The following is a 13,862-nucleotide window of genomic DNA, read 5'->3' as shown; positions in this document are numbered from 1 at the left end:
CTACTGGAAGATGAAATTCTCACCCGACAGGTTATGAATATTAGGAAGCATGAATTCTTCCATTGTTTTTATATAATCTATGCTGTTCATTGTCCCATCCATGATTCTAATGTGTCCAAGATCTTTTGATGTTATGCAACCCCATATCAAGACAGTGTGCACCTTGTTGCACAGCAGGAATGATGCAGGCTGGTAGAAACGTTACAGTTTTTGTTTGTCTGACCCTAATTTTTCGGTTTGAGAACAGCTGGAATCTGCTTTCATTGGAAATACAACCTTTCACCAAGCTTCTTTAAATCAGTTCTTCCTTTCTTTACAAAACTGACGATGTTTAGATTTATAAACAGTGCTTAAAAGAGGCCTTGGTAATGCTAAATGTGATTCCATTCCAGCTTTTTTTAAACATCTGGAAAGTGTGGCAGTACTAACCTGAACACCATCATGTGCTACTTCTGTTGCTATATCAGGCAAACTTGCAGACCGATTTAGTTTTGATACCTTTCTGATGGCCCTGTCTTGCCTCGTTGAAGTTTTTCTTGGTCGACCAGAGTGAGGAAAATCAACAACAGTTTCTTGATCACAATATTTTTTAACAAGTTGCTGTACACATATTTTTGATATTTTTAATTGTTCTGCAATGTCTCTGTATGTTTTATTTGCTTTCCATAGACTGATCACTTGCCACTTAACTTCTAGTGCAATGTCTCTGTATGTTTTATTTGTTTTCCAGAGACTGATCACTTGCCGTTTAACTTCTACACAAACACGTTTCTTTCTCATTCTTAATGAAATAACTTATTGCTACACTAACCTCTATGAAAATGATGCTATTTCGTTACAGTTTTGGTGGGAATCGGCTGATAATAGTGCTAACTTAACATTTTTAATAACAGTTTGTATGCCACACTTTAAAAATGATTGGCCTTTTTTTTAAAAATATCCTGTTTGAGACATTTTTCAACTAAAATTGATAAAAAATTAAAAATCAGTTAAGCCGTTACAACTCAAAATACAATTTTTTTTAGATTTTTTCTACTTTGTAAAAAACTTCTCAAAAACAGCTTTGATATGATGTCACCCTTATTAGCATAAGTTAAATATTTTTCAAGAAGTAATTATTTATTTATAAAAAAACACTAATTTTGGCATTTTTATAAAATAGAAATTACATCGTGAAATTTGAAGCATCTAATAGTCTAGGATCTGACAGCTGATTTCTGCAGTATCTTGTTATTTAATGAAACTCGATTTAAATGAATGATTACTGATAAACATAATTTTTGTTTCTTTACATGTGATAAATGATTTTAATCTATTTTTTTTGATGCAAAAAACAAATATGAACTCAGAATCTATCGCCCTCCATTTTTGAAAAATCTTTTTCATTTTTCATTTTAAGCTCCTATTATATATTTTGTTAGCTCATTTTTTATTGTTAAACTTAGTTAACATAATTTGTAAGCTATAAATAAACAATACTAGACAAAGAATTAAATCATATCATAGTCTCATATTATGGCATCATATCTAATACTGAAGAGTGTGCCTTCATGGACAAGATTAATTATTTCTGTGCAGGTCAAAACATGTAGCTTAAAACACAGCTGTGTTGTTTATATTAAGCACTGGATTTTAGGAATTAATTAATTTTGTTGTCTTTTTGCTGTCTTAAGTTTGTTAACAGTGCAGTATCATAATGCCTCAAAATTGTGTAAATGATGTGGATGCCTTTTGTTATGTATGTGGTGAGTTTACCGTAAAATAAAATAGAAAAAACATTAACCTTTAATTAAAAAAGCATATCATTTCTATTTCAATTTAAAGTTGATGATTAGGATAAGACGTGGGCACCCATATAGTATGCACTAATTGTTCTGTATTTTAAGAGGATGGCTGAAAGGTACCCGAAGGCTTTGGCATTTGGTGTACCTATGGTTTGGCGTGAACCAAAGGATCATGTAACCGATTGTTATTTTTGTTTAACAAGTGTGTCTGGAATTTCTAAAAAAATCTAAATATACTGCAAAATATCCTTCATTGCAATCTGCAATCAGGCCTGTACCTCACAGTGAAATTATTCCAGTTCCTGAGCCACCTGTGAATGTGTGTTTCGAAAGCAGCGGTGAAGAATCAGACACTACTCAACAACATCATCAATTCCAATGTGGGAAATGTAATTCAATTATTTGTGGAAAAAATAGATGAGAAATAACTTCTTAAATTCTGTGTCTGTAGCACAGTTTAAAGAATTTTTAATCTGTTTTTATGAAATCTTTAATAATTATATTCCATTACTGTTTATAAAAGCTGTTGCTTATTAATAAAACTGTTCTAGTTTATTTTTTTTTTGTGATTTTATAATTTTTATTCTTAACATTCTCTTTACACCTGATATAGTGAAAACTGCTTTTTATTAGTAATAATTACATCATAAATGAGGTAGATATGTATACTAATGATTAACCTAATTGAAAATATAACTACAAAAAAGTCAATAAACTCTTTATAACAACATAAGATTATAAACTCTTCATAAAAACATAATTATGTAAATTGAAAAAATCAGATACTTTGCTAGTTAAAAAATGTTTATTTTACCTCGTATTTCAACTGAATTTGTATACAAATGAAATTCATTGCATTTATTTTTTTTAAATAAATAATAAATACCAACCTTTGTTTGTTTTTAATTTTGCCTTATTTATTACTGCCTTATGTACTCAATTGGCAAATATTGTTAAAAATCTAAGCTTTCATTGAGGTGAATATTTTCTAATGAAATTTATCAGATTAATTTTTTTAATTACATGATAAAGTGCATGCTAAAATGGGTAGTATAGATATAATTTTTTATAATTAATTGTTTGTTAACGAACAGTGTATGTGGAATTTTATTTTAAATAATCATTTATGTGTAACACAACATAGAATTACTACTATAATTCTCAAATTACTATTATTAAAGAAAATTATATTTTTTTCTTCTTTGTTAAATGAATTGTAATAATTGTTTGTTACAAGGATAAATCTCTGTTTTTCTATTGAAAGATAAAATATCTTATTATTAATATTTACAGTGTAATTGTAAAGGAATTGTCAATAATTTTTTGATAATTAAAATTTTCCTGCATGAATATACTCAAATAATATTCATGAAATTAATTTATAGATTGACTTATTGATAAATGACTTCATGTTATGCATGTGCAGATATGTGTGTTGATGACATTTGTCAATAACACATTTATACCATACTGTTATATGCCTAGCTGCCTCTACAGTTGTCTTTTACTGTAATTTGATTATTCCATTTTTGATAAAATTGTTTTTTATAGCACATTATTATTGAAGTCTGATGTAAACGAGAATTTAAATATTTTTTTCCCCTTTATTTAATATATATATTATATATATATATATAATAATAATAATAATAATAATTTTGTATATAATAATATTTAATTATAATGTTATTGTATTGATAACCAATTTTTCATTAATTTATGATTCAGTGATATCTAACTAAAAATAAAAAATTGGAATGGAATATTATTTGAAAAGGATTATTTATTAACAAATAATAAGTTTGTGTGATTTTAGCTTTATTATAATAAATTGTACTTTATAAACACTTAGATTTCATTTTATAATTATAATTTATTGTATATAATGAAGTAATAAAAGCAATATCACCAAATTTTGGTTGAAAAAGTAACCAGGAACAAAATTAAATTCTGATTTAAAGAAGAGCAGAAGATCTGGCATTATCTTATAGGCACCTCAACCACTACTGCTGTAGATTCTATTACAGTTTCTGGACTGAAAACAGTCTGTGGACTTTATATATAATTTTCCTGTACCACATTTGTATAAAAAAATTTCCCAAAAATATGTGGTTTATGTATGTTTAAATTCAACTTTATTCTTCTATCACCAAATTTAAGAATTTTCCAACCGTTATTGTGACATTATTTGAAGAAAAATAAATAAAATTTCACTCCCACTAATTGTATCAAAATGATTTTATTTAAAAAAAAAAAAATACTAAAAGAAAATACTTCTTATTAATAAGTTCAAGATGTGATAAAATAATGAGATTTTTAATTTTAATCAATAAAAATTTACCTATCCTTTTATAGTTAGCCTGTCCCCTTCAAAGTAGTCCCCCCCCCCCAAAGATATGATGTACTTCTGCCACCATATTTTTCAATCCCCAGAACATTTTTGGAAAGCATTTTTTTTGTATAGCCTTAAGTTCACTTACCAATTTTTTCTTTGTTTCATCTATCATTCAATTATTATTTTTTTAATGTTCTCTTAATCAGTGGGAACAAGAGCAAGTTGCAGAGAGCCTTGTGTGGAGAGTTTTGAAGCTGCGGCATGAGTATGATGTTTTTGGCTAAATAATCATAAATTAATAGTGAAGTGTGAGCTGGAGTGTTCATGGTGCAAAATCCAATATTTGTTTGCTCATGTTTGTCATTTTCTTTGGATTGCTTCACCTAAATGGTAAAACTTAGTAATGTTCCTTGTTGACCATATAACCGTATAAGAATTCATAATGAGTAATGCCATTGTAATTGAAAAATAGCAAGAACATGTGATTGAAATTTGTGTTCTGCTTTTGGTCTTTGTTCTTCAGAAAGCTTCCATTGGTATGATTAAATCTTTGTTTCAATATCATAACTGTACTACCATGTTTCATTGCATTAGTTATCAGCGATGTCGGCCAACACTTATTCTACAATATAATTAATTGCAAGTTTGCTTTTGTTGAAAATTCAGCATTTTTGGAACGCCTTGTTTCACCCGTGCCATGAGAGTTTCTTACCTCTTCAGCAATCTCTCTAATAAGGATGCAATGATTATTGATCACCACGTCCTTTATTTTCTTGGTATTTTCATCAGTTGTCAATGTATTAGGACATTCAACCCTTTTGTTGTCTTCATAGCCTTTTTAAAAGATTTTGAACCTCTTGTAAACCCTTTATATTGACAGAACATCCTCAAAAAAAGCCTTTTCTAACAACTTCACTGCACTTTCCTTCTATTTTTAAAGCAGAGTTTAAGGCAAATCATATTCATCATTTTCAAACAAAATAATAAAATAGTTCTACTCATAATAAAATGTCTTAATTTCTTGGCTGGCAGATTTGAACTGCTGCTATTACATGGTGGAAAGATGAACTATGTCTAAAAGACAGCAATTAAAACATTTTTAGGTCTTTTTTATGGCCTTATATAGTATTTTCAATTTTTTACTTTCATTAATGATTTTTATTCTATAATGTATTATGTTTAATTTCAGATATTGGTTTCAAATACTTGGAAATAAAAGCTTTTTTTTTCTTGTTGTAATGAAAATAAGTATTTGTGTAGTAAGTATGCATTTTATTTAATGTTCCAGGTACTGCCTGATGTTAAACCAATATTAACAGATGCAACAGTTGCTGCAAATGCTGCTGATCAACAAGGCCCACCACAAGCCTATCCAGTGGCTGTGGTGGCTCAATTACCACCTGAACTGATTTTACGGAATGAAGATCTGGAACAAGCTGATAAAAATTCAGGAAAAGATGGCAAGGATCGATCAAGAGAAGGTATGTATTTTAAATTTATCCTAGTTAATTGTTAATAAGCATAGCCAATTTTAAAAATTTCTAATTTTATTTATTAAGGATAGTGAAGTGTCTTACAGTGCTGTTTATCTTCATTTTTATCAATTTTGGAGGTAAACATTTTTCGCCAGTTTTTTACAATGATTTATCTGGCAGAAAGTATACTTAACGAAGAGGATTTAGTAAACGTGTATATATATATATATATACATATGTTGCTTATCAGCCATTTAAAAATGGTTATTGAACAATTATGCATTTGATTACATAATGTTAATAAATAATCTTGAACTAATGCAGAACTAGCCTAATGCTAAATAACGAGACAAAAAATAATTTTAATAGCCCTTTAAATTAGTGTACTAACAATAATAATAATATTATTAAATAAATAATGATAATTGTCCTCTTTTTTTTAATAAATAAACAAAACATGTTTAAATGATTTTAGAATTACCTTTAGAACTAACAGGGCAGTAAAAAATTAGATAAAATAATTAATAAAACTAGTTATAATATGTGTTTTAAAGAAGTTTATGTAATATTATGAAGTTTATATTATATAAACTTAATATATGAACTTATATAATATTTAAACTGTATTTACAAGGTGTGTGAGGGAAAGTAATGAGATTGGTAACACTGCAAGCGATCTGGCAATGCTGTGTCTACCGGTCTATGCTAGACCGGTTTGTTCATCCCTTCCACATGCTCAGTACGAGTTTCAACTCCGTTAAGCCAACACATTATTCTTGACAGTGCCAATCAGTGAAGTTGTGTTTTTGTTGTGTTACAAAAATGGAGCATTGGAATTTAGAGCAACATTGTGCAATCAAGTTTTGTGATAAACTTGGGGAAATCTGCGAGTGTGACCTTTAAAAAGTTGAAACAGGCCTATGGGGAAAATTGCTTATCAAGAGCACAAGTTTTCCACTGGCACAAATCATTTTTGGAAGGCTGAGAACATGTTGAAAATCAAACTCTCTCAGGGAGACCTTCAACTTCAAAATCTGACGAAAACGTTGAGCATGTGAGGGTTCTTGTGAGATCAGACAGTCGTTTAACAATAAGGATGATGAGTGAACAGTTAAATTTAAACACTTTCACCGTACATCAAATTTTGGTAAGATGATTTGGACATCCGAAAGGTTTGTGCGAAATTGGTGCCAAAAAACCTCACAACAGAACAGAAGGACAGTCGAAGAACTGCGTTGATCTTCTTGAGAGGACTGACAATGACTAAGAATTCTTCAATCGTGTGATCACAGGTGGTGAATCCTGGATATTTGAGTACAATCTTGAAATAAAGCAGCAAAGCGAGGAGTGGCACACTCCGTCATCTCCTCAACCAAAAAAATGTCTAATGAACAAATTAAAGATCAAAACCAGGCTGATTTGCTTTTTTGACAATAGGGGTATCCATAAAGAATTTGTTCCTCCAGGACAAACTGTCAACCAAGTGTTTTACAAAGGTGTCATTGAAAGGCTCAGGAAAAGAGTGATTCGCATGAGACCAGACATTGCAGACAAGTGGATGCTTCATCATGACAATGCCCCATGTCACATGGCCATTTCCATCACGGAATTTTTGACCTCAAAACGCATTCCTACGGTTCCTCAACCCCTTATTCACCTGATTTGAGTCGTTGTGACTTTTTCCTTTCCCGAAATTGAAACATGTGTTATAAGGATGTCATTTTAGAACTCTGGAGAACATTCAAAAGACTGTGACCGACCAGTTAAAAGCCCTACCAGTTGAAGCCTTCCAGTGCTGCTACCAGGAGTGGGAACAACGACTCCGCAGGTTTATAGCTGCCCAAGGGAACTACTTTGAAGGCAATAATATTGTTTGAAAAAAATAAAAACTTGGGTAAGTAAAAAGTCAGTCTCATTACTTTTCTCACACACCCCATGTATAATACATAAACTTTATATAGCAAAAGGTTAAAAACAAAATTTTACACAGGAATGAAAAACAAAAATTTTAAAGTTATTTTCAGGAAGAATATAATAAAATTAATAGAAGTTTAATTATGATGATTACAGTAGGGATAATAAACATACATTTTCACACAGAAAATATCTAAATATTAGAAATAAATAAACTTAAATTCCTTCCTCTAGAGAAAACATACGATGAAAGACATAGCAAAATATAATTAATGAACAGATAAAATTTGGACATTTAATATTAATACTATCTATATTTAAAATGTAAAATTTAACTTATGTTTAAAATATATATATTCACAGTATGATGCCAAAAACAGTAGTTTTCGTTGAGGTAATTAAAATATCTCATTATATTTAAATGATTAATTAAGTTTCTAATCTAGTTTCCACAAGATATTCTGATGAAGCAGAAGTCTGTGTGAAAGTACTAAACATGGAAGAAAAAATAAACCAGTAAGTGAAACAATTTTTATAAATAAGTATATATTGTGTTTGCTGTTGTTAATTTTGCTTTGCCAAATATGGTTGTTGGAGTTATGAAATTTGTCCATAAAGTTTCTTCCTTTTTTATGGAAAATTAAGAGTTCAGGGTTTAACTTTACCGCACGTGCATGATATTTTCTACCCTTGTTAAAGTCAGTCACTGCCAGGAATCTTTATGTACAGTTATTGTGTATTATGTTATAATTATTTATATATTATTATGTATAATTATTGTAACAACATGCTATATACTGCAATTATAAGATTAGAGTGTTATGTAAATATAACACCAGTCTTCATTTTGAAATTTTTTATTAGATGATTTTTTAAGAACAGATATTCTTACATCTATTTTTAATGCTGATTCCAAAAAAAATATTCATTTTTACTTATCATGTCGGATTTTATTTAACTAGAGAATTGTTTTTGAGATCACTTTAATTGATAAAATAATCAGTACATTTAACATTATTATATATAGAGATATTTTTCTTACAAATATTGTTACTAAAAGTTATTGATTAATGTTATTAAAAATTGTCTAATATTTTGAGAACAGTGAAACAAAAAAGGTTCATTAATTTACAAATTTTCTCTTAAGTGACTTCCTTCTTTCTGCTTTTTTGTGCTGTATGTAACATCCACCAATAGTCGGCAATTATTGTTTTATTCCATTTCCCTTGGTACCACTTTTCCATTTCACTTGTATCTTGATGACACTGTTGAACCTTGCTTTTCACTAAAATGCCCAAGTTTTTCTGGAAAGTAGTCAGATGTGTGAGTGCAGAAAGTGAATTTTAACATTCATTTTACACTTATTGAAGTTTTCTAACATCATGAAAACAATTTCCTTTTAATTGTGATCTTTTTTATTCCCCAGAAAATTCTCACTACAGATCTGAAGGAGATCTAGGCATCTTTTTCTTTCCCATTCATCATATTTTGAAAATCTTTATCCTTCATCAATTTGCAGATTTGAGGTTCAACAAAAATTCCAACTTTCAATTTCTCTTGCGAAAGGAAATTTCATTGGTAGTTATTGAAAACAGGCCCCACCTTGTTGTAGAGCTTCATTAAGCCCAATTTTAAGTGTAATAGTGGAAGTAACACTTTGTTGCGATGTACAAGTGATTCATGCAAAATACTCTTGCTACCAAACATTAATTGCTTTCTCTCTGGCCAAACTCTTACATTCCAATGTCTTTCCTTTGCCCGATTATTCCACTCACATAAAAAGCAAGGCATCTTTATGTATCTACTTTATTGACCTAACAGTCCTATTTGAAGTCGCCACTCATTAATCTAGGCTGTTTGACAGTGTGAAAAGTAATTTCATAATTATTGATATCCACATAAATTATGGGTTTTAAAAGTGATTTGCATTAATCTGACTAAAAAGTAATGTATTATTTATCCAAAAAAGTCTGAAAAAGGTTAATTTTTTTTTTACTAGTGTCATGTGATCGAAAACAGTCTGGATTGGCCGAATCTATGATGACGTCATACATCAGTAAATATGTCTGTCATTGACTGCCATTCCTTTACTTTCCTTGGTTTCTTGCGATTTTGAAATTATTAATTATTACAATATCGAGTTATATTGTAATATTTTATAATTTCTATATTACATTTTTGTATTCTATCCGATCATGGAGAGCAACTTCTTGAAAATATGCAGTGGAGCAAATGTGCCTAAAGTTGATGCCATTACGGTCAGAGTAAATGTGAAAACAGCAATGATTTCAATTAATCATTCGTCTCAGGAATGATTAATTGAATTCTTGAGGTTAGAAAATATACTGGTCATTTTACATATTCTCCATATTAACATATTTTACATATTAAAAAATAACATGATCTTGTATTAAGCTGAGAATGGTAGTGCACCTAAATGAACAGTCGTGCCTGACTTGGGACTTCCCTTAGTTAAGACAACATTAAATTCTAACATCTCAGATTGGTAAAATGACCATCCATAATCTAAATATTATGTCTTTACAATGAAATACTCTATAATAATAATATCTTTACTTACATCAAAGTGATCTTCACAGAAGAAAACAGTTGAATTATCCACTATCATCAGGATTTCTGCGAGCAAGTTGTAACCACTTTTTGCGCATTTTGGCATTTTTTGGAACACATACAAATAGTTTTACCGGTGTCTATTGACATATTTGTGCATCGTTGGCACTGCAGCACACCAATTGTAATTCATTTTCTTGGGTAAATTACAGTAAAAAAATAACACAAACAGCAGAATGCTAACTCAGCTTGTGACTTTTGATGTTTATTTACTGACATGTGATGTCACTGAAGTCAGTGCGATGCCATATTGCTCAAGATAGTGTTTTGGTGGCTTATTTAAATAATGCATTTTTATTTGCTATTTTTTTAAGAAATACATAGAAGAATTAAAACTAAACAACTTTTTGTGGACTTTATAAACATCACTAAATGATCTGAGATGGTTTCCAGAAACCAGTCAAATAGCCTATTGTGTTTCTCATATTGAATATTTTCTAGCATTATCTTCATATTTTGAAAAGTTTCTTTCATTGTAATTGAATGGGCCACAGGGACTGATGCGTATACATTTCCATTATGAAGTCATACACCTTTAAGACTTCTTTTCGATGAGTCATCAGAAAGTAGGATCTTGTTCAATTCCATAGAATAGCATAACTTGTTTATATCACTGCAGTAAACCAAGGAACCATTATGTGAGAAAAAAGGAATTAGTTATTTCTCTCTGTGTCTGTACCGTGAAAAGTATATACCTGATGCTAAAAGATTTTTTCTTAGGTCAGGACCCTAGTAATTCTGCAAATGTCTTAAGTAAGTTCAATTCTCGTACCAGACTGTTAAGTTCAGCTTGAGAAAATAGTTTTGGGGTTATGTCTTCATCAGGTATTCATTAGATTCGGTTTGGGATATTTCACTACCAACATAATTTTCAGCTTTGTCTTCTAAATCAGCTGGAGGAAGTGGGTAAAGTAGGTCATCTCCATGTGAAATTGCCCTATTAGCTGAAGGAATGTTTGAATATACAGTTTATGTTTTTATTTTTTGAATTGCAGCTTTTAACATCAACTAAACAAAAGTAACACTCCTGAAGGTGGTCTTTAGGCTCTCTCCACACCATAGGAGTGGTAAACGGCATACATGATTTCTTAACCTTTAGTCCATAACATCAATTTTTCTATAAAATATCATCAAAACTTTTTTGGTGCCCACAGTTTGTCCTGGTCTCCAAGTTTCACTTTGAAATAAGCATAATAAACTTTTTCATAAAGTCTTATTTCTGTTCTTTGTTTAAGCACCACATAATCTCCACAAATGTAATAAAAAAGATCAGGGTTGTTCTTGCACTTATGTGTAGACATTATTTAAAATAAAAAAAACACCAGTAATAATGAAGTACAGCCTGTCTATAACTGCACTCAAAATAGGCTAATCGAACAATAACTCCAAAAAATACGCACACTTTGCAATCATATCAATCACTATAAGCAGTACACTAATGATAAGTAGAGCAAAATTGGTGCCAACATACCTGTTTACAGAAAAATATCCTTCTAATAGTTTCCTTTATCTGCCGTTGCCTTAGAAATTAATATATTCGAATTTTGAAAAAACTATACACGGGACAGAAACTGATACCATTTCTGAAATCAGCGTAAAAAATTAGTTTAAAAATATATAATAATTATTAATCATCTGATATCATGCAGGCTAGTGTAATAGAATGGGATAGTAGTTTCAAAAACGACCAAAGTGATTAACATTTGGGGTACTTTAAAGGATGGGAGGTATAATTTTAAGGATTGTTCTGAAAACACTGCCAAATTTTCTTTCTTCAAATCGGTCCAATAATTTTTTGCATTTACTTCTGTATTAATCATCTCGCAATGTTTTATTATACATCTTCATTATTATTAATTTTTTGAAATAATCTTTGATCAATTGCACTTAGAATGTTAATTATAATTTATAATGTATTCATTTATTAGTGTAACTATGTCTGCCCAGTAGTTAAAGAAAAATTGAACAGGGTTATAATTATAAGGCACATTTTGAATTAGAAATTATTTATGTAGTGGTAGGAAAGAAAAGGAAAACTAGGAGCTAGTTTGTTGTTCATGAAAGAAATATTTTTTGGGGCACCAGTTAGAAAATGTTCTGTCAAATATCTGGCATCTGTAGGGCAATTTGTAAATTTTTAAGTGAAGAAAACTTGAACCCTCATTTGTCTGTTAGTTTTGTGATTTAAGAGAATGGATGGGAGAATAAGTGAATGAAAGATCAAATGGGTTTTATGTGGCAGAGAAGTTCTAATGATCTCCTTTGAAAATAGTGACAGCTGTATAGTTTTTCATTGGCATTTGACTGGAAGGGCCAAAAAGAAGAAAAAGGATGGAGAAGAGTGGATATAATTGTAATTTCAGGAATATTGAAATAAGTGTTATAATTATTAGACTTTAAAATAATGAATAGTTGCAGCCATAAGGATCAAATACTGTCTGATTGATTAAAAGTAAGAAAATGTTATTTACTAAGGGTAAGTGTACTGGAAGTTTAACTTGAATTTTATGTCTATACTGTATTCAGTTAACTTGTAGAGTGAAGAATAAACAAATACTGGATTTGTGTAGTGATTTTGTCATGTTTCTGCAAGTCACATCTCTTGTATCAGTGCTGATTCACAATACAGCCATATCCATATACAACACAGTAATAATTACTCATATTACAGGAGGTGCTTGTGAATCGACCACCTGAACACTCATATTGGCAGTTTGTTTACTTCAACTGTATAAGCTAAGTGAATTTTGTGTAGGTGGATTAAGTATACTAGATCAGGCAAGTTTTGATTTTTTTTAAGTTTTTTAAAGATCAGGTATTTGAACACTTTGAATGCTTCTGTTATTATGAACATGTTCTAGAAATTCCAGGAAATTTGAATTCAGTCGTAACACACTTATTGCTGTGAAGTGGAAATCATCCAAAGAGTTTGGTAATGAGTAAGTTAATGCATTAGCACTTAACTTGGTTAATGAAAAAAAAAAAAAAATTATTTTAATAGAAAGTTTAAATAAATTATTATTTTTTAATTTTGTTTCTTGATTTATGATTGAAATCATTCTTTGTCATTAAAGAATCACATTCACAATATGTACATAAATTATTATAAAGGCAAGTTCTCTTCATTGTAGAAGTTTTTTTTTTGTGCATATACTGTATTGTAATTTTAATGTGACTAATTATATTTTTATCTTACTGTAGGTGAGAATTATAATGCAATACAAGCTTCATGGCAGTCACTTGCTGCTCCAGGGTCAACGGTTGCTGACTATTTAAGTCGAATTCCAGCATCAACCTTGCCTCTGTCGCTTCATCATTTTCTTAAATTTTCAGCAGAGACGATCAAAAGGGAATCAGCAATTGAATCGTCACCTCTATCAAATGCTGATGGTACAGAAGCGACACAAACAGCAGATATGCAGACGACAACCACAGCTGATGGGGAAAATCCTGATGAAGTTGATCCCCAGGTATTGCTGATAATCTTAATTTATTGTGTAATAATATATCAAATAACCAAAATTAATTTTCCTTTTCAATCTGATGTATTTTCGCTTGGTACTTTGAATTTTCTATTTAATATAATATAAAAAACCCTCTAGTTTTAACTTCTTGTTAAGTTGAAGTAATTTTGACAAAGAGTGAGAACAGGTCGTGTATTAATACTCTGTAGACACACCTGAACCCTTAAGGTATTGTTTTCTGTTATTTATGGTTGATCAA

General features: G+C 30.0%; 1 protein-coding gene across 3 annotated transcripts in view; it reads left to right on the top strand.

The window, feature by feature from the left end:
- LOC142329962 (uncharacterized) overlaps positions 1–13,862 on the top strand; it is a 56,346-nt gene that overhangs the window by 24,876 nt on the left and 17,608 nt on the right. For 2 of the 3 annotated variants that reach the window (XM_075374950.1, XM_075374949.1), the window contains exons 7-8: positions 5,408–5,600; positions 13,341–13,609. In XM_075374950.1, the coding sequence (XP_075231065.1) occupies positions 5,408–5,600; positions 13,341–13,609 (462 nt within the window). The remainder of the gene's footprint in view (positions 1–5,407; positions 5,601–13,340; positions 13,610–13,862) is intronic. The other variant, XM_075374951.1, reaches the window with a different exon arrangement.

The sequence above is a fragment of the Lycorma delicatula genome, chromosome 9, assembly GCF_047948215.1.
Source record: "Lycorma delicatula isolate Av1 chromosome 9, ASM4794821v1, whole genome shotgun sequence".
Classification (NCBI taxonomy): Eukaryota; Metazoa; Arthropoda; class Insecta; order Hemiptera; family Fulgoridae; genus Lycorma; species Lycorma delicatula.
This window is presented reverse-complemented; position numbering and strand designations above follow the sequence as displayed.